The sequence below is a fragment of the Anabrus simplex genome, chromosome 3 (genome assembly GCF_040414725.1).
Source record: "Anabrus simplex isolate iqAnaSimp1 chromosome 3, ASM4041472v1, whole genome shotgun sequence".
Lineage (NCBI taxonomy): Eukaryota > Metazoa > Arthropoda > Insecta > Orthoptera > Tettigoniidae > Anabrus > Anabrus simplex.
Window position 1 is genome coordinate 334,982,612 of NC_090267.1, and position 22,602 is coordinate 335,005,213.

Genomic DNA, 22,602 nt, shown 5'->3' on the forward strand with positions numbered 1-22,602 from the left:
TGGTACCTAACTTAAGGCCACAGCCGCTTCCTTCCCTCTTCCTTGTCCATTCCTTCCAAACTTCCCATCCCCCACAAGGCCCCTGTTCAGCATGGCAGGTGAGGCCGCCTGGGCGAGGTACTGGTCATCCTCCCCAGTTGTAACCCCAGACCCAGAGTCTGAAGCTCCAGGACACTGCCCTCGAGGCGGTAGAGGTGGGATCCCTCGCTGAGTCCGAGAGAAAAACCGACCCTGGAGGGTAAGCAGATTACGAACGAATAATAATAATAATAATAATAATAATAATAATAATAATAATAATAATAATAATAATAATAATAATAATAACAATAATCCATACCCTGTTTCCAGTAATTCGACCGGGTCAGGAATGGAATGGATGAAGCCCCCATCTAGAGGCGAGGATAGGATATGTGCCGGCTGCTGAAGCCTGTCGCACTTCTCTGGGGCAATGATAAAGGACTGACAGAATGAAATGAAATGTTCATGCAGAGTGTTGCTGGAATGAAAGATGACAGGGAAAACCAGAGTACCCGGAGAAAAACCTGTCCCGCCTCCGCTTTGTCCAGCACAAATCTCACATGGAGTGATCGGGATTTGAACCAAGGTATCCAGCGGTGAAAGTCCGGCGCGTTGCCGCCTGAGCCACGGAGGCTATAATAATAATAATAATAATAATAATAATAATAATAATAATAATAATAATAATAATAATAATAATAATAATAATAATAATAATAATAATAATAATAATATGCATTTTATTTTATTTTACTTTATTTACATATTCTTCTTCTTCTTCTTCTTCTTTCTCTGTTTACCCTCCAGGGCCGGTTTTATCCTCGGGCTCAGCGGGGAATCCCACCTCTACCGCCTCAAGGGCAGTGTTCTGGAGCTTCAGGCTCTGGGTCGGGGAATACAACTGGGGAGGATGACCAGTACCTCGTCCAGGTGGCCTCACCTGCTATGCTGAACAGGGGCTTGCGGGGGATGGGAAGATTGGAAGAGATAGACAAGGGAGAGGAAAGGAAACGGCCGTGGCCTTGAGTTAGGTACCATCCCGGCATTTGCTTGGAGGAGAAGTGTGAAACCACGGAAAACCACTTCCAGTACGGCTGAGGTGGGAATCGAGCACCCCTCTACTCATTTGACCTCCCGAGGCTGAGTGGACCCCGTTCCAGCCCTCGTACCACTTTTCAAATTTCGTGGCAGACCCGGGCCTCGGGGGTGGCAGCTAATCACAGTAACCACTACACTACAGAGGAGGACATTTTATTTACATAAGCATGAAAAATCAGCACTTGTTGGACATCTACTTGATATAGGTCATTAAGCGTCAAATATACAAAATTATTTCACTGTTTTACAGATACATCCGAAAGGGGTAAAAATGAACATTTTTTAAACTCTAGGAATTTATAGGCATCACTTAATAGATCATTAACACATACTCATTGATAAAACTGAAAATGAATATTTGTTGAATGCATCCACAGAGTTTATACGACATAGGAGATGAGATGTATTTTAATAGCAACCATGATAGCAAAAATATTTTTGCAAGCTTTCTTTCTTTCTTTCTTTCTTTCTTTCTTTCTTTCTTTCTTTCTTTCTTAATCCGTTTACCCTCCATGGTTGACTTTTCCCTCGGAGTCAGCGAGGAATCCCACCTCTACCGCCTCAAGGGCAGTGTCCTGAAGCAAGAGACTTTGAGTCGGGGGGATGAAACTGGGTAGGAGGACCATTACCTTGTCCAGGCTGCGAGGAGGAGGATTCAATTCCCACCTCCGCCATCCTCGAAGTGGTTTTCCGTAGTTTCGTACTTCTCCTTCAGCAGCAACTAAATATTTATTATTATTATCCTTGTATTACAATTATTTTGCACACCATACAAGAGTTCTTAATTAGCATCTTATGGACTGCCTATTGTACCGGTAATTTTCTGTTATGCCATTTACTTGTGGAACAGTACTTGCAGTTTATTAAATGAAAACCTACAACATGTTGTCCAGTCAATGACCGGGTCAGGGATGGGATGAATGAAGCCCCCATATAGCAGCGAGGATAGGAAATGTGCCGGCTGCCGAGGCCTGTCGCACTCCACTGAGGCAATGATTAATGACTGCCAGATGAAATGAAATGATAGTGAAGAGTGTTGCTGGAATGAAAGATAACAGGGAAAACCGGGGTAATCGGAGAAAAACCTGTCCCGCCTCCGCTTTGCCCAGCACATGGAGTGACAGGGATTTGAACCACGGTATCCAGCGGTGAGACGCCGGCGCGCTGTCGCCTGAGCGACGGAGGCTCAGTTTATTAAATACTGATAGCAAATCATAACTTAGAACTCGGAGGCCCAAGTTCGATTCCCGACTCTGCCACGAAATTTGAAAAGTGTACGAGGGCTGGAACGGGGTTCACTCATCTTCGGGAGGTCAACTGAGTAGAGGAGGGTTCGATTCCCACCTCCACCATCCTCGAAGTGGTTTTCCATGGTTTCCCACTTTTGATCCAAGCAAATGTCGGAATGGTACCTAACTTAAGGCCACGGACGCTTCCTTCCCTCTTCCTTGTTTATCCCTTCCAATCTTACCATTCCCTTGCAAGGTCCATATTCAGTATAACAGGTGAGGCCGCCTGGGTGAGGTACTGGTTTCCTACACAGTTGTATCCCCCGACCCAAAGTTCCATGCTTCGGGACACTGCCTTTGAGGAGGTAGAGGCCCCTCGCTGAGTCCGAGGGAAAACACAACACTGGAGGGCTAAACGGATTAAGGAAGAAAGAAAGGAAGAGAGAAAGAAAGAAAGAATTTGAACTTGCAAACATATTTTTAATATATTGGAAATAATTCCATCTCATTTAGTTCTTTCCTTCTTAATCTGCTTACCCTCCAGGGTTGGTTGTTCCCTCGGACTCAGCGAGGGATCCCACCTCTACCGCCTCAAGGGCAGTGTCCTGGAGCATGAGACATTGGGTCGGGGGATACAACTGGGGGGATGCCCAGTATCTCGCCAAGGCGGCCTCACCTGCTATGATGAACAGAGGCCTTGGTGGGGGATGGGAAGATTGGAAGGGATAGACAAGGAAGAGGGAAGGAAGCGGCCGTGGCCTTAAGTTAGTTACCATCCCGGCATTTGCCTAGAGGAGAAGTGGGAAACCACGGAAAACCACTTCCAGGATGATTGAGGAGGAATCTAATCAGATGACCTCCCGAGGCTGAGTGGACCCCGTTACAGCCCTCGTACCACTTTTCAAATTCCGTGGCAGAGCAGGGAATCGAACCGGGACTCTGGGGGTGGCAGCTAAACACACTAACCACAGTAGGATTCAACGACGTTTTTTGGATAAACCGGCGTAGAGTATTTAAGACAGCTGGGGTAGGACGACAGTTGCCTTTGACGTGCTCCCAAAAACTAGCCCGCCCTTATAGGCTACTTCCACTTATCACCGCGATTGGACTTTTTAGCTCTCTTCTGTTTTGAATTTTATTACCCATTATCTCAATACCACCGCTTGACAGTGATGTGTGGTTTCGCGGTAACGCACTGCTGTACGAGTGGTGAGCGCTGGATTTCGAATCCCAAGTTGGCGGGATTTTTTTCTGAGTAGTAAATAACGCATTCTTATTTAAATCAATACAGTTATTACGTATATATTTCTACTAGCTTGCGCGTACTAAATCAAATTCATGGTACTTACACTCGAGTGAAGATCTTTTTAGGTCCCTTCTCTTTACAACTTCATTACCCATTATCTCAACGACAGCGTCCGACAGTGATGTATGGTCTAGGGGTAACGCACTGAAATATGGGTGCGGAGCATTGGAGTTCGAATCGCTGTCTGGCGGAGAATTTTTACTGAATAGTAAATGAATATAACTAAAGTGATAGGGTACCAAGGAATTGAGAGGTGCAGAGAAGCCAATATGATCAGCTGAATAGAAGGTGTCATGACGGCGACAAGGATGGCTTCAGAAACTTAGAAGCAAATATCTGAAATATGGCGGATGAGAAAATATGAATTAAGGAATTCTGAAAAACGACAATGTCAAGGAAATGGTTCAGTTCAAATACGATATGAGTAAGGGAAGTTGTTCAAGGGTGAATTGAACGTGGGGGGGGGGGGGGTCGGCGGCGGGGTGTAGCGCCTGTGAGGTAGGCAACCCGCACAGCAGGGGTCAATGAACTATTTTTAAACAAACCGACATAGAGTCCCCCCTGTATTTTAGACAGCTGGGGGTAATGGCTCCGGTTTCCCCTCTGGGGTCGGCCGACCGCTGCCTTCGGCGTGGTCCCAACCACTAGCCCGCCCTTATGCCTACATTAATCAACAGACCAGAAATCCAAGATTTGGTTCTGGATACTGATTGGTTGTAAGCGATCACATGCTCACGCATGCGCACTACTACTCAGCTGTTCCTCTTGGCTGCTCTGCACTTCGCACTTCCTTCGTACTCTATCACTGAAAGTTATGTTAATTTACTATTCAGTAAAAATTCTCGCCCTACTGGGATTCGAACTCCACTGCTCAGCATCCACACCACTGCGCGTTATCCTGAGACCATACATCACTGTCGGCCAGTGTATTTGAGATACTGGGTAATGAAGTTCTAAAGAGAAGGGACCTAAGAAAATCCATTCACTCAAGTGTAAGTACCATGAATTTGATTTAGTAGGCGCAAGGTAGTAAACATGTATTCTTTCTTTCTATTTTAATCTGTTGATCCTCCAGGGTCGGTTTTTCCCTCGGACTCAGCGAGGGATCCCACCTCTACCGCCTCAAGAGCAGTGTCCTGGAGCTTTAGACTCTGGGTCGGGGGATACAACTGGGGAGGATGCACAGTATCTCGCCCAGGCGGCCTCACCTGCTATGCTGAACAGGGGCCTTGATGGGGCATGGGAAGATTTGCAGGTATAGACAAGGAAGAGGGAAGGAAGCGGCCGTGGCCTTAAGTTAGTTACCATCCCGGCATTTGCCTAGAGGAGAAGTGGGAAACCACGGAACACCACTTCCAGGATGGCTGAGGTGGAAATCCAACACCCCTCTAATCAGTTGACCTCCCGAGGCTGAGTGGACCCGGTTACAGCCCTCGTACCACTTTTCAAATTTCGTGGCAGAGCAGGGAATCGAACCGGGACCTCTGGGGGTGGCAGCTAAACACACTAACCACAGTAGGATTCAACGACGTTTTTTGGATAAACCGGCGTAGAGTATTTAAGACAGCTGGGGTAGGACGACAGTTGCCTTTGACGTGCTCCCAAAAACTAGCCCGCCCTTATAGGCTACTTCCACTTATCACCGCGATTGGACTTTTTAGCTCTCTTCTGTTTTGAATTTTATTACCCATTATCTCAATACCACCGCTTGACAGTGATGTGTGGTTTCGCGGTAACGCACTGCTGTACGAGTGGTGAGCGCTGGATTTCGAATCCCAAGTTGGCGGGATTTTTTTCTGAGTAGTAAATAACGCATTCTTATTTAAATCAATACAGTTATTACGTATATATTTCTACTAGCTTGCGCGTACTAAATCAAATTCATGGTACTTACACTCGAGTGAAGATCTTTTTAGGTCCCTTCTCTTTACAACTTCATTACCCATTATCTCAACGACAGCGTCCGACAGTGATGTATGGTCTAGGGGTAACGCACTGAAATATGGGTGCGGAGCATTGGAGTTCGAATCGCTGTCTGGCGGAGAATTTTTACTGAATAGTAAATGAATATAACTAAAGTGATAGGGTACCAAGGAATTGAGAGGTGCAGAGAAGCCAATATGATCAGCTGAGTAGAAGGTGTCATGACGGCGACAAGGATGGCTTCAGAAACTTAGAAGCAAATATCTGAAATATGGCGGATGAGAAAATATGAATTAAGGAATTCTGAAAAACGACAATGTCAAGGAAATGGTTCAGTTCAAATACGATATGAGTAAGGGAAGTTGTTCAAGGGTGAATTGAACGTGGGGGGGGGGGGGGTGGCGGCGGGGTGTAGCGCCTGTGAGGTAGGCAACCCGCACAGCAGGGGTCAATGAACTATTTTTAAACAAACCGACATAGAGTCCCCCCTGTATTTTAGACAGCTGGGGGTAATGGCTCCGGTTTCCCCTCTGGGGTCGGCCGACCGCTGCCTTCGGCGTGGTCCCAACCACTAGCCCGCCCTTATGCCTACACTAATCAACAGACCAGAAATCCAAGATTTGGTTCTGGATACTGATTGGTTGTAAGCGATCGCATGCTCACGCATGCGCACTACTACTCAGCTGTTCCTCTCGGCTGCTCTGCACCTCGCACTTCCTTTACTGTTCAGTAAAAATTCTCCGCCCTACTGCGATTCGATCTCCACTGCTCAGCATCCACACCTCAGCGCGTTACCCCGAGACCACACACCACTGTCGGACGTAGTATTTGAGGTACTGGGTAATGAAGTTCTAAATAGAAGGGACCTAAAAAAATCCATTCACTGAAGTGTAAGTACCACGAATTTGATTTAGTAGGCGCAAGGTATTAAACATATATGCGGATTGAAAGTATTGATTTAAATAACAATGCGTTATTTACTATTCAGAAAAGATTTCCGCCATACTGGGATTCAACTCCAGCGCTCACCATTCAAACCGCAGCGCGTTACCCCGAAACCATACGTCACTGTCGAGCGGTGGTCTTGAGATAATGGGTAATGATGTTCAAAAGAAAAGGGAGCTAAAAATCAATTCGCGCTGGTAAGTGGACGTATAAGGGCGGAAAAGTTGTTGGGAGCACATCAAAGGCAACTGTCGTCTTACCCCAGCTGGCTCCAATACTCCAAAGCCGGTTTATCCAAAATAAGTCGTTGTGCGGGTTGCCTACCTCACAGGCGCATGTTTCACTTTCAGCCCAACCTTTGAACGCTGACCTTTGTTCAAATAGTATTCGTTCCTAAACACTTCAAGGGCTGCCCTTCTTCAGACTTGTTTTTTCGCGTTCTTGCATCCATCATATTTCAGATATGGGTTTCCAAGTTTCTCCAGTCCTGCATATCGACGGTATAACTTCATCTATTCAGCCCTTGCGTCTAGCTTCCTATTGGCTGCTCTGCTCCACTCACTTCTTTGACACTCTCCTACTAAAGGCTATATCCACTTAATATTTCTCCGCCTCACTGGGAACCGACTCCAGCATTCACGATTCCCAAACGAGCGCATTACCCCGAGACTAGACATTACTATCCCACAATATTATTGAGATCTTGGGTAAAGAAATGCAAAAGAGAATGGACCTAGTAAAAACTATTCACACAAATACTTCGAATTTGGTTTAGTAGCACAATACTCTAATAATATTTTGAATTAAATCAGATAGAAATTTTTCCAATATAGGAAAAATGTTGTTGGAAGTTCTAATTCTTTCTTTCTTTCTTTCTTTCTTTCTTTCTTTCTTTCTTTCTTTCTTTCTTTCTTTCTTTCTTTTTCTTTCTTCTTTCTTCTTTCTTAATCCGTTTACCCTCCAGGGTTGGTTTTTTCCCCTCAGACTTAGGGAGGCATCACGCCTCTACCGTCTCAAGGGCAGTGTCCTGGAGCGTGAGACTTTGGGTAGGGGATACAACTGGGAAGGAGGACCAGTGCCCCCAGGCTACGTCAACTGCTATACTGAACATGGGCCTTGCAAGGGAATGGTAAAATTGGAAGGGATAGACAAGGAAGAGGGAAGGAAGCGGCCGTGGCCTTAAGTTAGGTACCATCGCGACATTTTCTTGGAGGAGAAGTGGGAAACCACGGAAAACCACTTCGAGGATGGCTGAGTGGGAATCGAACCCTCCTCTACTCAGTTGACCTCCCGAGACTGAGTGGACCCCGTTCAGCCCACGTACCACTTTTAAATTTCGTGACAGAGCCGAGAATCGAACCCGCGCCTCCGGGGGTGGCAGCTAACCACAGGTTCTAATTCGCTATCAGTATTTAATAAGCTGCAAGTACTTTTCACAAAGTAAATGGCATAACAGAAAATTGCCTGTATATTAGGCAGTCCATTAGATGCTAATTAAGAACCCTTTTATGGTGTGCAAAATAATTATAATACGGCGATAAATAATAATAATAATAATAATAATAATAATAATAATAATAATATCCGTCTCTGTGGTGTAGTGGTTAGCGATATTAGCTGCCACGCCCGGAGGCCCGGGTTCGATTCCCGGCTCTGCCACGAAATTTGAAAAGTGGTACGAGGGCTGGAACGGGGTCCACTCAGCCTCGGGAGGTCAACTGAGTAGAGGTGGGTTCGATTCCCACCTCAGCCATCCTGGAAGTGGTTTTCCGTGGTTTCCCACTTCTCCTCCAGGCGAATGCCGGGATGGTACCTAACTTAAGGCCACGGCCGCTTCCTTCCCTCTTCCTTGCCTATCCCTTCCAATCTTCCCATCCCTCTACAAGGCCCCTGTTCAGCATAGCCGGTGAGGCCGCCTGGGCGAGGTACTGGTCATGCTCCCCCGTTGTATCCCCCGACCAAGAGTCTGAAGCTCCAGGACACTGCCCTTGAGGCGGTAGAGGTGGGATCCCTCGCTAAGTCCGAGGGAAAAACCGAACCTGGAGGGTAAACAGATGATGATGATGATGATGATGATGATAATAATAATAATAATATCCGCCTCTGTGGTGTAGTGGTTAGTGTGATTAGCTGCCACCTTCGGAGGCCCGGGTTCGATTCCTTGTTCTGCCACGAATTTTGAAAATTGGTACGAGGGCTGGAACGGGGTCCACTCAGTTTTAGAAGGTCAACTGAGTCGAGTGGTGTTCGATTTCCTCCTCAGCCATCCTTGAAGTGGTTTTCCGTGGTTTCCCACTTCTCCTCCAGGCACATGCCGGGATGGTACCTAACTTAAGGCCACGGCCGTTTTCTTTCTTCTTCCTTGTCTATCCCTTGCAATTTTTCCATCCCTGCCACAAGGCCCTGTTCAGCATAGCAGGTTAGGCAGCCTGGACGGAGTACTGGTCCTACTCCCCGATTGTATCCCCCGACCCAAGATATCACGCTCCAGGGTACTGTCCTTCATGTGGTAGAGATGGGATCCCTTGCTGAATCCGAGAGAACAACCAATCCTGGAAAGCAAACAGATTAAGAAATAATAATAATAATAATAATAATAATAATAATAATAATAATGGTGCACTAAAATAGAACACCTAAAAATAAAATACAGCGTGTCATTGACTTAATCGGGGCGTGGGGCGTGGCGGAAAGTCGTTGGACTGACTAGCCAGCTGAACTCGCACCAGTGACAGAGCAACAGTTTTTCAACACCTCGCATTCTATGCTAGAGAGGAGGGAAAAGAGGACTTAATTAAGATACGTTCTGATTTCAAGTTCATACATATTTAAACAGAAACGTTTATACGTTTCTAAATATTTGAGTGCGATTTGGTAGAATCTGATGATGTTCTTTCAGGAATGAAACACGTCATTCTATTTTAACTTGCATGCTGGACAATTTTCGGTACGGTAGTGACTTTGTGTGATGAACGTGATTGATATTTTCCTGTATAGTAAGACTTCACGTGTCACACGGGTAGGATTTCGTGTATTGTTGCTGTTAGTGTGAACATAGCGCCTTGACTCTGAAGAAATGGTCGCTAATATGCTTCTCAGTGCAAGTGAATGCACGTGTGGGCGTTTCTATCTATTCCTTAGGTTTTGAATAAATTTTTGTATGTATATAAACCTGCAACACGAACTGTGTAAGTTACTTTGTGCTCAGTCTTCATCCCGTTCGTGGTTGGAAGAATTGCTTTGGCAAGTTAAGTGTGACGATCTTGGTAAATATAGGTAATTTATTCGTTATGAAATAATAACCAGTCACAGTTTTTATTAATTTGTATTCCGAAACGCGTTTCAGAGCTATCGTCAGGTAGTGAAATGGTGACATTTAATTGTTGCTCTTTTTTTAATACACAGTTGTTTTCTAAGAATATTATACTGTTTTATTGAAGACTAGGTGCTATGTGCATTATGAATTTGTTACATCTATGTTGAGTCAGCTATAGCTGTGTGTCATCTCAGAAGTTCTCATTTGTTGCTGAAACTTAGTTTTCAAATATTCATTTTCAATTTTATCATTGGGTATGTGTTAAGGATCTATTAATTGATGCCTATACATTTCTAGAGTTTCTAAAATGTTCAATTTTATCCCTTTCGGATGTACCCGTAAAACAGTGAGATAATTTTGTATATTTGACGCATAATGACCTGTATCAAGTAGATGTGCAACACGTTCTGATTTTTCATGCTTATATAAATAAAATAAAATAAAATGCATATTATTATTATTATATAAGCACTCTCAGCATTCGTAAGATTCAGGGACGTAGCTAAGCGGGAGTTATCGGGGATTAGAACCCCCACCACACCCAACGAATGGACGTTTAACAACAACAAAATGAAGAGAAACTGACAATAAACAAGTGAAAGTCGTCTCAATGTGTTGGAGCTTTTGAACATTCACAGAGACATAATTCTAAAAATAAATTGATATCTTGAATCTATTTTCTAAGAAGCCTCGAAAGTTGGATTTTAAATTGTAATCTGAACATACCATTGGCTGTAAAACTGTTGAACTTGATCATATTCTCGTTCTGTATTTTAATATAAGTTTTTGTAGTGTACTGCTATCTGAATATCAACATACCGGTAATTCACTTGTCCATTGTCCTTATAAAGACACCACACATTTACAAGCATCTTAATTATGTTCTATCATCATTTTGTAACTATACTCCCCCCCCCCCCATCGGTCGATCCTAACTACGCTGCTGTTTCCTCTTAACGTGATTTATTCGCATTCACAAACGAATCTATATGAACAGATGATTATAGAAGTAGTGAAATATTATTAATTAATTCATTAATGCAACTTTCCCCTTGAGGAGGCTGCCACAAGGACAAAGTATGTCTGTTACACAATATTTTGTCTTCTGAGTTACTGGTGAGTTTGCTAGTGTGCCAGATATAAATTACAAACACAAGGCTTAAGAATACATTTGGAATGTGGCATGATGTATGTTTCTTCAAATGTTATATAGATGATTGCGGAATGTGGTTACTGAACCTCGTATTGCGGCGATAGCTTTATCGTGAAGTCGTGTCCGGTTGGGACCGAGAGAATCCCATAGCTGTACAAGAAATTTTGGGATTGTGACTCGAGCTCCGATCATGAGTCCATGGATGGAGATGTTGTCTAGGTGATATTTGTCTTTATAGTCATTTACGGTTGGCTGGTAAATCGGCTTCTTCTCCACTCGAAGCGTATTGTGGGATCTAAGATTAGACCTTCTTTGCTAGCTGGCTGAAAGTCTATTAAGTCGATACACCTGTTACTCCCATCGGTAGCTAGGCCAGAAACCTCTTCGTGCACCGTGAAACCGTGAGTTCGCGATTGAATGATGGCGGGAATTTCTCAATACCTCCCCGTGACGACAAGCACCCAGGACATGGGCAAGAGTTTCGTGCTCTCTGTGGCAACGCCGACAGAGGGTGTTATCCTGGGACCTTCTCGGCATGGAGCGAACAGCGCATACATTCGCTGTCATCTTGATGGCCTCTCTCCATTCCGCACAGGATAAGCCTCCGTGATCTTTTATCCATTTGTTCCCTGTCGTGTATTCCTGGAAGAGCCAGCGCCCTTTCCTTTATGCGACAGCTTCGTCCCATAACTGAACTCCTCTGTCTCGTAGTACCTGTCGGACCTTCCTTACATTGGGAAGATGACTGCTTTTGGACTTAACTTGATCATTCATTTCAATACCTAGATCTTGCAAACAAATTATACGTTCTTGCTCCAAGTTCCTAATTGCATTAATGTAGCCGTTATTTGCAAGCGTTAATGCATTACAAATATTAATATGCTGCAGTTTGGTTTCCCAAGTGGCGCGAAATAAACCGAGGCCTTTGTACTTCCTTTCGGTGTACACCACATGATCCGGAAGTTGTAATAGGCCTATTACTTTAGTTCCACTCTTTAATATTTTATCTGCATCTGTCAGAAAAGTTCGAAGGATCTTGTTTAGGGAAGTAACTTGGAGTGGGTAAATAAGAGTAGGTGATATTGAACTATTTAAAATTGAAAATTTCTGGTCGGATTGCAGCAATGATGAGTTAACAAGGGTGTCAATGATGTTTCGTGTCTTGTCAAGTACGGCTTGTGGATCCAGTTTAAGTTCATTAATGAAGTTCACCCCTAAGCAGCGGTTCGCATTTCCATTGCACTGTGATTTAATTTCACAGTCGTCATTTATGGTGATATTCTCTTCCGCCAGCTGACTTTTCTTGATAGAAAAACAAGCTGATTTTGAAGCGCTGATGTCCAGGCCGAGTTCCTTAAATCTTTCTATGGCGATCCTGGCTAGTTTGGCGGCAGATTAGGTGTTTTTCCCCCGTATCGTCGGCGAAACACATGATAGTGAGGTTAGATTGCTCGTTTGCAATCGGATGATCATAATTCCCTGCCAAAGAATCTTTAGATAGTTCTTCTACAATGTAAAATGAAATGGCGTATGGCTTTTAGTGTCGGGAGTGTCCGAGGACATATTCGGCTCACCAGGTGCATGTCTTTCGATTTGACTCGCGTAGGCGACCTGCGCGTCATGATGAGGATGAAATAATGATGAAGACGACATATACACCCAGTCCCAGTGCTAAAGAAATTATCCAATGACGCGAACCCGGGACCCTGTGACCAAAGGCCAGCACGCTAACCATTTAGCCATGGAGCCGGAGTTCTACAGTGCGATTGGGGTCTGTATCTATGTTACGTTTCTGTCTTGTATAGCCATTAGCAGCCTATTCAGTTTTTTGGGTACTTCGACTGACTCCAATGTGCTCTGGAGTTGCGCATGTCCGCATATCAAAAGCTTTTCGATCGTCCAGAAATATGATATATGCATCATCCTTTTCTTGGCTAGCGTGCTGTATAAGGGCTTCCAAAATCGAGGTATTTATGTACGTACCGCGTGTATTGGTAAAACCCCTTTGATTGTCATGAATAGGGCTCGGTTTTAAGACCTAAGAATAGCTCAAATAAGCAAGCAAATATGACCTCAAAAATGACGAAATATGACGTAAAAGTGACAAAATATGACCAGAAAATGAATCTAAATATGGCCGTTTTAAAATAGAGTAAATTATAATTCGAAACGGCAGTTCCTTTGATGCAAATTTGTTAACTAAATTCTCTATTCTTCCTTTCATATTCATTTTCTGAATATACATGTTTAGCAGTTATTCACAGTATATTGTCCTTGATTCACTTATCGAAATTTGTTAATACATACCGTACCTATAAAGTGCCGGTACTAAGTTCACTAAGATATCAGATCACACAACATGTTAAATGTCAAAACATGTTTGCAACTTGCCTTGGTGGTTTGAAATAGGCTAAGAGAAAACTAGAAATCAATCTACCGGTATATTTTTTTAATATTTTGGAACGTTTAATCTCAGATGTCATTAATATTATTCAATTGCGTTAAAGTTTAAATTGAGCACTACGAAACGAATTAAGTAGATGTTTTCAATACATTATGGCGGCAGGGCCTATAGTGCAAATACACATACCTTTTTCATTCTTCTCCGCGGGTGAAATGAAGTGTATGGCAAAATTCATCTTCAAAGCATCAGGCGCATTATCACTTACGCATTCTTGTAAGAAGAGAAGCTCATTTCTACGTGCCAAGATTATTGGTGCATCACTGCTGTCGAGTATGCACTCATCTTGAAGTGCATTTCTCTTATATGATCCTTGTTGAAGTGTACTGGTACCTTCTCCTGTAAGAACATCATTTATCTTTCACACGGCGAAAACCGTCATCTCGATTAAGCAGGTTTTGGTTTCCGTTTTACACTGTCGTCAACTATTCCATGTGATGGTTTTAATGAAAGTTCCAAACTTCTCAACAATTTCAATACTCGCATGAATTTCTAAGCTAGCAGCTTCTAAACGAGTAGCTGCACTTGATATAATTCTAAAGTTCTACTTAATATATGCCAGACTTTCTGACAAACCGTTGGAAAACAATTCCTGAGCAATCTCGATAGAAGAGGCATCATCTTTGTTGAAGCCGTCGACAATGTTTTAGATAGTGGAGTATTTTTCACAGTAATACACGGCAGCTTCGAGCCGCGTCTCCCACCTAGTAAGAACTGGCTGTGGAGGGAGCGGTATCGAAAGAACTGACACTTTGAAAGTAGCAAACCGCAGTGGTGCTTACAAAAAAAAAAAAAAAAAAAAAAGTTTTGACGTTAGATATTTAGATTTCAGGAAAATTTCCGCTAATTTTTTCTGCCACCCTACGCAGATCATGCACAACGCAAATGACGTGAATCATTCTTGGATAAAACATCTTGATGCCTTCAGTACCTTTCACCATGTAAGGGGCAGCATCAGTAACAAAGAGAAGAACGATTTCCCGCTTAATTTCATCCTTTCACAACATTTTTAGTGCATTACCTATCAAAAAGAATTGCAGTAGTAGTAGGGCAATGTATGTTCTAAAACAGCGTGTCAGCATTTTTGTGCTGAGTCAGCACCCGAGGTCATTGACACCTACTAGTGTACCTATGCGGGTTCTGATCTCGAGGTCATTGACCTCTAGTATAGTAGTAGTGCAATGCGGATTCGTGTAAGAGAGCAAGCCTAACCTCACAGTCGCCATATTGGAGAGTCCTAACCTCAGTTTTACGGCCAGATGCCCTTCCCGACGCCACCTTGAAGTGACATAATCTCACAAGGCCTAGTTTTACGGCCAGATGCCCTTCCCGACGCCATCTTGCCATATGCCTTTCCCAACGCCATCTTGGAGTGGCCTGACCTCACAGGGCGAAGATTTACGGGCATATGCTCTTCCCGACGCCATCTTGCCAGATGCCCTTCCCGACATCATCTTGCAGGGGTCTAATCTCACAGGGCATAGTTTTACGGCTAGATGCCCTTCCCGATACTATATTGGAGGGGCCTAACTACACAGAGCTTAGTTTTACGGTCAGATGCCTTTCCCGTCACCATTTTGGAGGAGCCTAACTACACAGGGCCCCAGTTTTACGGTCAGATGCCGTTCCCGTTGCCATTTTGATCCTCCCACCAGAGGGGGCACATATGGCCTAACCTAGTTTTATGACCAGATGCCCCCTTCCTGACGTCATCTTGGAGGGGCCTTACTACACAGGGCCCAGTTTTACGGTCAGATGCCCTTCACATCGACATTTTGATCCTCCCATCGGAGGGGGCACATATGGATTAACCTAGTTTTACGGGCAGATTCCCTTCCCGACGCCGTGTTGGAGGGGCCTAACTGCAGAGGGCCCCAGTTTTACACTCAGATGGCCTTCCCGTCGCCATTTTTATCGACGCACCTGAGGGGCACATACGGCCTAATCTAGTTTTATGGTCAGATGCCCTTCTCGACACAATCATGGAGGGGCCTAACTAAACAGGTTTCAGTTTTACGGTCAGATGACCTTTCCGTCGACATTTTGATCCTCCTCCCACCAGAGTGGGCACATATGGCCTAACCTAGTTTTATGGCCATATGCTCTCCCCGACGCCATCTCGGAGGGGCCTAACTACACAGTGCCCAGTTTTACGGTCAGCTGCCCTTCCCATCTTCATGTTGATCCTCCCACCAGAGGGGGCCAGGCCCCTCCCACTCCCATTTTGGACGGGTCTAACTGCACAGGCTCCATCTTTGGCCCAGTTTTATGGTCAGATGCCCCTCCCGTCGCCATTTTGGAACGGGAAGGCTTTCCGTCTCCATGCGATGGACAAATAACTATGATCACTCCTCCTCTTCCTTCTCCTAAACCACATCTGTACTTAGTTGTGCACCTGTGTCATCCTGAGGTCTGCTCAAGGCTTTATGTCTCAATCCGACAAATAGATGCCCTCCTCGCCCTCCTCCTCCTCCTCATGATCATCATCTTTATCTGGCCCATTTTTACAGATAGATGCCCTTCCCTCCTCCTCCTTCTCCTCGTCGTCATCTGGCCAAGTTTTACGGACAGATGCCCATCCCTCCTCCTCCTCCTCCTGGTCTGGCCGAGTTTTACGGTGAGATACCCTTCTCTCCTCATCTGGCCCAGTTTTACAGACAGATACCCTTCTCTCCTCCTCATCTGGCCCAGTTTTACAGAGAGATGCTCTTCCCTCCTCCTCCTTCACTAAGTCCAGGCATTATTTATGCTAAGCTGTTGTCTATCTATCCTCCCCTTGGCCAACTCTTGTAGGACACTTCATTTCCAAGGTGGTGGGAGGGCTAGCAGAGTAAAGCTCCTCCAGTTTTGCGTAAAACACGATTTGACATGTTTCGTAACAGTAACATTTTAAAGATATATGTTTGTAAGCCAATCAGGACGTTATATGGTAGAAAAACTGCCCTCAACACCACTACGAGGGGTGTAGCCCCGTTTGACTGAAGTGTAGCAAGTTTCTCTATGTTCCTCTGTAAGAGGCGTTTCCAACATTGACCGATCAAAGCTCACATATGTAAAGGGCACTGCACAATGTAGATTAAGTGTTAGAGAAGCAAGCACCTATTATGTATAACATAGTTTTTTAAATAGCATAATTTTATGGAAAATCTGTTTTCAAGTTTTGTAAGCCAATCAAGACATTAGAAGGTAGAAAAACTGCCATTAATACCAATGCGAGGGTTGTAGCCCCACCTGACCGAAGTGTAGCAAGTTTCTCTACGCCCCTCTGTGAAAGGGGTTTCCAACATCGACCAGTCACATGCTCACACATGCACACTACACTTGGACTTTGCGTTATTCATCGTGGAGTAATTTAAATCTGTATCTCATGCGATCTGTATTATTATTATTATTATTATTATTATTATTATTATTATTATTATTATTATTATTATTATTATTATTATTATTATTGCCATATTCTAATAGTTATATAATTATTTAATTTTTATCCTAGTTACTCAACAGTGGATATATGAGCATGATACTATATAGGTCAGTGGCGTAGCCAGGATTGATCGACGATGGGGGGTGTTTATAGTTACAGAATGATGATAAAATGTAATGAAGGTGCATGTCTGGTGTGCGCATGCATGAGTGCCTTTATAAGGACACTGATACAAGTGAATTATGTTGATACTCAGATGTCAGTACACTACAAATCTTACATCAAAATACCTATACAGAACGAGAACAATATGATCAAGGTCAACAGTTTTATGGCGAATGGTATGTTCAGATTACAATCTAAAATACAACTTTTGAGGCTTCCTAGAAAATAGATTCAAGAGATCTATTGGTTTTACAATTATGTCTCTGTGAATGTTAAAAAAAAGCCAAATCATTGAGTCAACTTTCACTTGTTTATTGTCAGTTTCCATTTATTTTCTCTTGTGAAACTTCCCAGGAGAGGGGGGTTCTAACCCCCCCAGTAACCCCTACTTGGCTGCGCCTATGTGTGAAATATATTTTATCTTTAAGTTAATTTAGCATTGCCTAACAACCTAAAAGATGCACTAGAGATTTTCAAATGTCAACAGAGTACCAAGAACTTTGCAAGTTAATACTGTTAGTCTGGGTTTCTGTCATTACAGCTTTATGGAGGGCAGTGTCCCTACGGTCCGGATGGAGACGTCTTACAGCTCCTACTTTAAACATGCCTGAACATGTCTCCTGTCTGCCTGGCATGCGTGTTTTTACACTGTGCTTGGTGGTGGCTGGTCACCGTGGAGAAGCCATGACATCAGGACCCTTCATACATGGGGCAGAGGTAGAACAGGTAAGCAACAATCGATTATAACTCAAGATATGAATGGAAAGATAGTAACTGAATAGGAGCATACAGTAGGATAAACATAATGACAGCTCTGCATGGGAAGGGGAAGCACCAGAAATAGGAAATGAGAATGAAGATGGTGCCTTTGTGGTGTAGTGGTTAGCATTATTAGCTACCATCCCTGGAGGCCCAGGTTCAATTGCTGGCCCTGCAACGAAATTTGAAAAGTGGTATGATGGCTGGAACGGGGTCCACTCTGGCTCGGGAGGTGAACTGAGTAGAGGTGGGTTTGATTCCCACCTCAGCCATCCTCAAAGTGATTTTCTGTGGTTTCCACTTCTCCTCCAGGCAAATGCCAGGATGGTACCTAACCTAAGACCATGGCCACTTCATTCCCTCTTCCTTATCTATCCCTTCCAATCTTCCCATCCCCTAACACAAGGCTCCTGTTCAGCATAGCAGGTAAGGCTGCCCGGGCAAGGTACTGGTCCTTCTGCCCAATTGTATCCCCTGACCGAAAGTCTCTCACTCCAGGACACTGCCCTTGAGGTGGTAGAGGTGAGATCCCTCACTGAGTCTGAGGGAGAAACCAACCCTGGAGGGTAAACAGATTGCAAAAGAAAGAAAGAACAAACATGAAAACAATAGTTTTTAAACATTTTAAATTTTAAAAAACCTGTTAAGCTCTTTAGTCTGCCGAAACTAACTTTGAGTAAATAGATTTAAAAACTACCTGAAAGAGAAAACATATGGTAACAGTATTACATCTGAAAAAGAAACAATGAATTCAATTACTCAAAGTTAGTTTCAGCAGACTCGAGAGCCTATCAGTAACAAACTAACTGAGTCGAAACTGAAAAGATGGCTTCAGATTTTTTAAACAAATAAAAAGCCATGAAAGGACAAGGACAATCTGTGCATCTTCATATATTCCATCTTCTTAAACAGGATCTCTCTTATAAACCCCGATGGTGTTTGTACTCATCGCTACAGCAGCTGCCTCTGCCCAACTTACATCGCGTGTGGCCACCCTACTTTAAGCGTGTATACCATCTTATATGAAATCTTACCTTATAAAAGATGCTTGAAGTGTCATCCTTCATAATGAGGGACTTCATAAACACCAGTAGGATTTTCTGCATGCTAATAGCGAGAGTTATGACTGTTCACATGACCATTAAGACGAAACTAGGCCTCATCCAAAAATAACACAAGCTACGGGTCGAGAAAACGATCATTCAATGATGCAAGATAGCACTCACAATATTTCACTCTTGTGGCAGGATCAGCAGGCCTGTGTATACCTGTACGGTTTGGTGTGTAACACCTTTGTAGCTCTGTGTGCACAAGAAACCAAAACCCCTACTTGTGCTAATTTTGTGAGTGATTTATTCTTTGACCATTCAAGATTCGCACCAATGTCATCTAGCTTTTCCTCTGTTAAAACTGTTCTTGTGCACAGATGTTTTTTATTGAATACTGAGCCAGTAGTTTCAAATTTATTTACAATTATGTGAATCTGTGCTTGTGAAGGTGGCACTTCACCAGGAAATTGGTGAACAAATGCATCGCGTACCCGTCGAGCCGACTCGTATTTAAAAGAACTTTTATATATGAAAATACGGTGTTGCAATGATAACTGTCTCACAGTGTTAACAGCTGAGATTCAGACAGGCTGCTTGATGCTAGGTCGAACACGTGCACGCTCCTTGCAAGGACAAGAACTATGCACGTGCCTCCCATACAGCTGCTTAGGTCTCGGAGTGTAGAAACGCCTCTGCATGGCCTGGGTTTATAAGAGAGACCCTATAGGTGGGTTCTCTTCTCATCAGTACCAGTTCTTCTTTCACAGCCAGTCCTTCTCACTCCCTGATCAGATCATTTCTGTTTTCCAGCTTTATCAGCAGGGCAAGTTCAAATACTCATTGAGGGGCCATTTTGAAAAATTTTCAGTTTTAATGCTAGGGAACAGATGAACAGGGAATAAACAGAAGCACAAATAGATTTAGACTTCTTTTAAATACTACTGTTGGCAACTTCTGGCTCGGTGAGGAAAGCAACGGGAAACTACCTCACTCCTCATTTCCCTACTACGCCTCTTGAGTGATGCCTAGGTCATCTATGACAGCTGATGGCGGAGCTGTTGAGGATCCAACCAGCCTTCGGGCTGAGGACTAAACATACATACATTTCATTATACACTGTACTGCCATACGTTCTATCAGTAAAATCTCAACGCGCTGTAGCACGGCAATTGTGAATGAAGGGGCATAGCAATGCTGTATATCATCGTCCACAAGGTCACCTTCACGACTTCACCAGTATTTGGCTTGCAGTGTGCCAACAGTAGGCAGCAGTGAAAGATGGAGAGGGGAGTGTTTGAGAATTGCATCACTGTATTAGCATTATATTTTTGTGGAAAGCGAGCTGAGGAAATTTTTTCTATGCTGAAATCTCTCGGTAAAAAGGAATGATTTTTGTTTTGGATAATAACATGGTTTAAACAAATGAGTGCAACTATCGTCCTAGGTGTGTACGCAGAACAGAAGTTGTGAATGCTGTTCGTACAAGGATTCGATGCAATCTTTTGTGTAAACAAACAGTTTTGTCTCGTGAAATGAATATATCTCCATGAACTATGTCATGTATCTTGAAGGATGATTTACATGTTGGTGCATATAAAAGATACACACAGCGTTTACTAACTGAAAGATTAAAGGAGATACGTCGGGTTCGATCCCAGGCTTTGTTAACAGTGTATGGGGAGAGCCAGTATGGCAACATCCTATTCACAGTTTAAAAAATATTCACTGTGGAGGAGTCATTTCACAAGCAAAAGGATTGTGTGTATACATGGTCCTCCAAGGAAGCAAAAGAGAAAATTCCACGTGTGCAGTGCGGACATCACCCTGCTCCTGTCATGGTATGATGGGCGGTTTCCTGGTGGGAAGCCTCGGAGGTGCATTTGTGCAAAGGGTGGAGTAAAGACTTCTGCAGATGTTTACCAGACAATGTTGGAAAAGGTGATACCATGTATCAATTCGAAGCTGTTTGCACAGAAATTGTGGATTTTTCAGCAGAATAGTGCTCCTGCACACAAAGCAAAAACGACGTAGCCGTGGTTTGCAACCAATGTCCCATGGTTCATTGCTATTGCTGACTGGCCTAGTGGAAGTCTGAACCTTAGTCCATTTCATTATTCTCTGTGGCATAAGCTTGAGGTGATAGCATATCAAAAAACGGCACCGCCATGTTGAGATGTTAAAAATCAATCATGTCAGCTGTCAAAAAAATTCCACTAGACACGATTTGTGCAACTATTGATGAGTGACCTCAATCTCTTTGCTGCTGTTTTTCCGCACACAGTAATCGTTTTGAATAAGAGTATGTTCATTCTAGCGGTATGTTTTTTCAGAATATATGTATATTAATGGTTTTGAATAGTTTTATTTAGTAGTTATATGCAATGAAAGTACTGACAGCTCTTATAGCAGTACTGTGTAGAGGTGTTATCAAGGTAATTTGACATAATCTTTTGCAATACAGAAGCATAGATAGTTGGCATTATGGGACAAGGAAAAGAACTTGTGCAAGTCCTAAAAGATCTCACAAACTTTCTAGCTAGACAGCAGCAGTGAATCCTTTCATAAACAAGTATTGGCAGTTTCTTTTCTTTATTTTCTTTCCTTTACTAGTTAAGGTTATAGCTTTTGGCATTCCTATTGGCTGTATTTTAATCCGATTGCTTTTAAACAAATACAGTATGCAACAAAACAAACAATACTGAAATTATCACTCATCTGCTGTCCACATTTCCTGGATAAACAAAGTATTTATTGTATATAATAGTTTGACACATTGTAAATTTAATATTGTGTAGATTTCTACAGGAACTACAGGTCCTCATGGAGAAGCTGATGTCAGTTAATAGGGAGTATGGCCTGGAAATTAACAGACGAAAGACAAAGGTAATGATTGTCGGTGGCCACATAGAAAACCAACCAAATATGAGGGAGATAGCTGGTTTCGAGTTTGTCTGGAAATTTGTCTACTTGGGCTCCATGATTTCTGATACAGGAGGGTGTTCTGATGCAATCAAGAAAAGAACAGACATGGTTAGGGCAGCTGTCAAAAAATTGAGTAGGACATGGAAGGATAGTACTGTTACAAAGAATGCAAAACTGCAACTAGATCACTTTCTCATATTCCCCATTGTGACCTATGTGGCTGAGACCTGGACATTCAAATAGGCAGATAAGAGAAAAAGGGAGAGCTTTGAGTTGTGGGTTTACTGGTGTATTCTTCAAATTTCTTGGACTGAACACTGAACTAATGTATTAATGCTGGAAGAACTAGGCATTCAAACTAGGCTTCTCGAGTGGATCAGACAGGCTTACCTCCGGAACTTCAGTCACATTGCCAGAAGAACAGGTGCTTTGGAGAAGCTTATGGTGGAGGGAAAGATTAATGGCAAGAGATCGCGAGGAAGACATCCAATTAGGTAAAATCTACATTAGTTTTCAACTTCATTCATTATTAACTAATAATTTAGGCTAAGAAATGATGGGTAAATGTGTGGAAGACATTGTAGCTAATAAGAACAGGTTTGTTTTCTCACCCTCTATGCTAGAATGGGATAAGCCGAAATATAAGGCTATTGATCATTGGGCATGGGAGTGTAGTGTTACCAGATCCATGTTAAACGACATCATAACTAACTCTGAATTCAGGAAATCTATTAGGAATGCATGGGTATTGTAATGTTTTTTTTGTTTTGTTTTTTGCTAGTGGTTTTACATCGCACCGACACAGATAGGTCTTATGGCGACGATGGG

General features: G+C 43.2%; 1 protein-coding gene across 1 annotated transcript in view; it reads left to right on the forward strand.

Moving 5' to 3' along the window:
• Positions 1 to 22,602, forward strand: part of LOC136866801 (nose resistant to fluoxetine protein 6-like) — a 71,020-nt gene that overhangs the window by 24,291 nt on the left and 24,127 nt on the right. The window contains exons 4-5 of the mRNA XM_067143907.2: positions 17,586 to 17,770; positions 21,658 to 21,735. Coding sequence (XP_067000008.2) covers positions 17,586 to 17,770; positions 21,658 to 21,735 — 263 coding nt within the window. The remainder of the gene's footprint in view (positions 1 to 17,585; positions 17,771 to 21,657; positions 21,736 to 22,602) is intronic.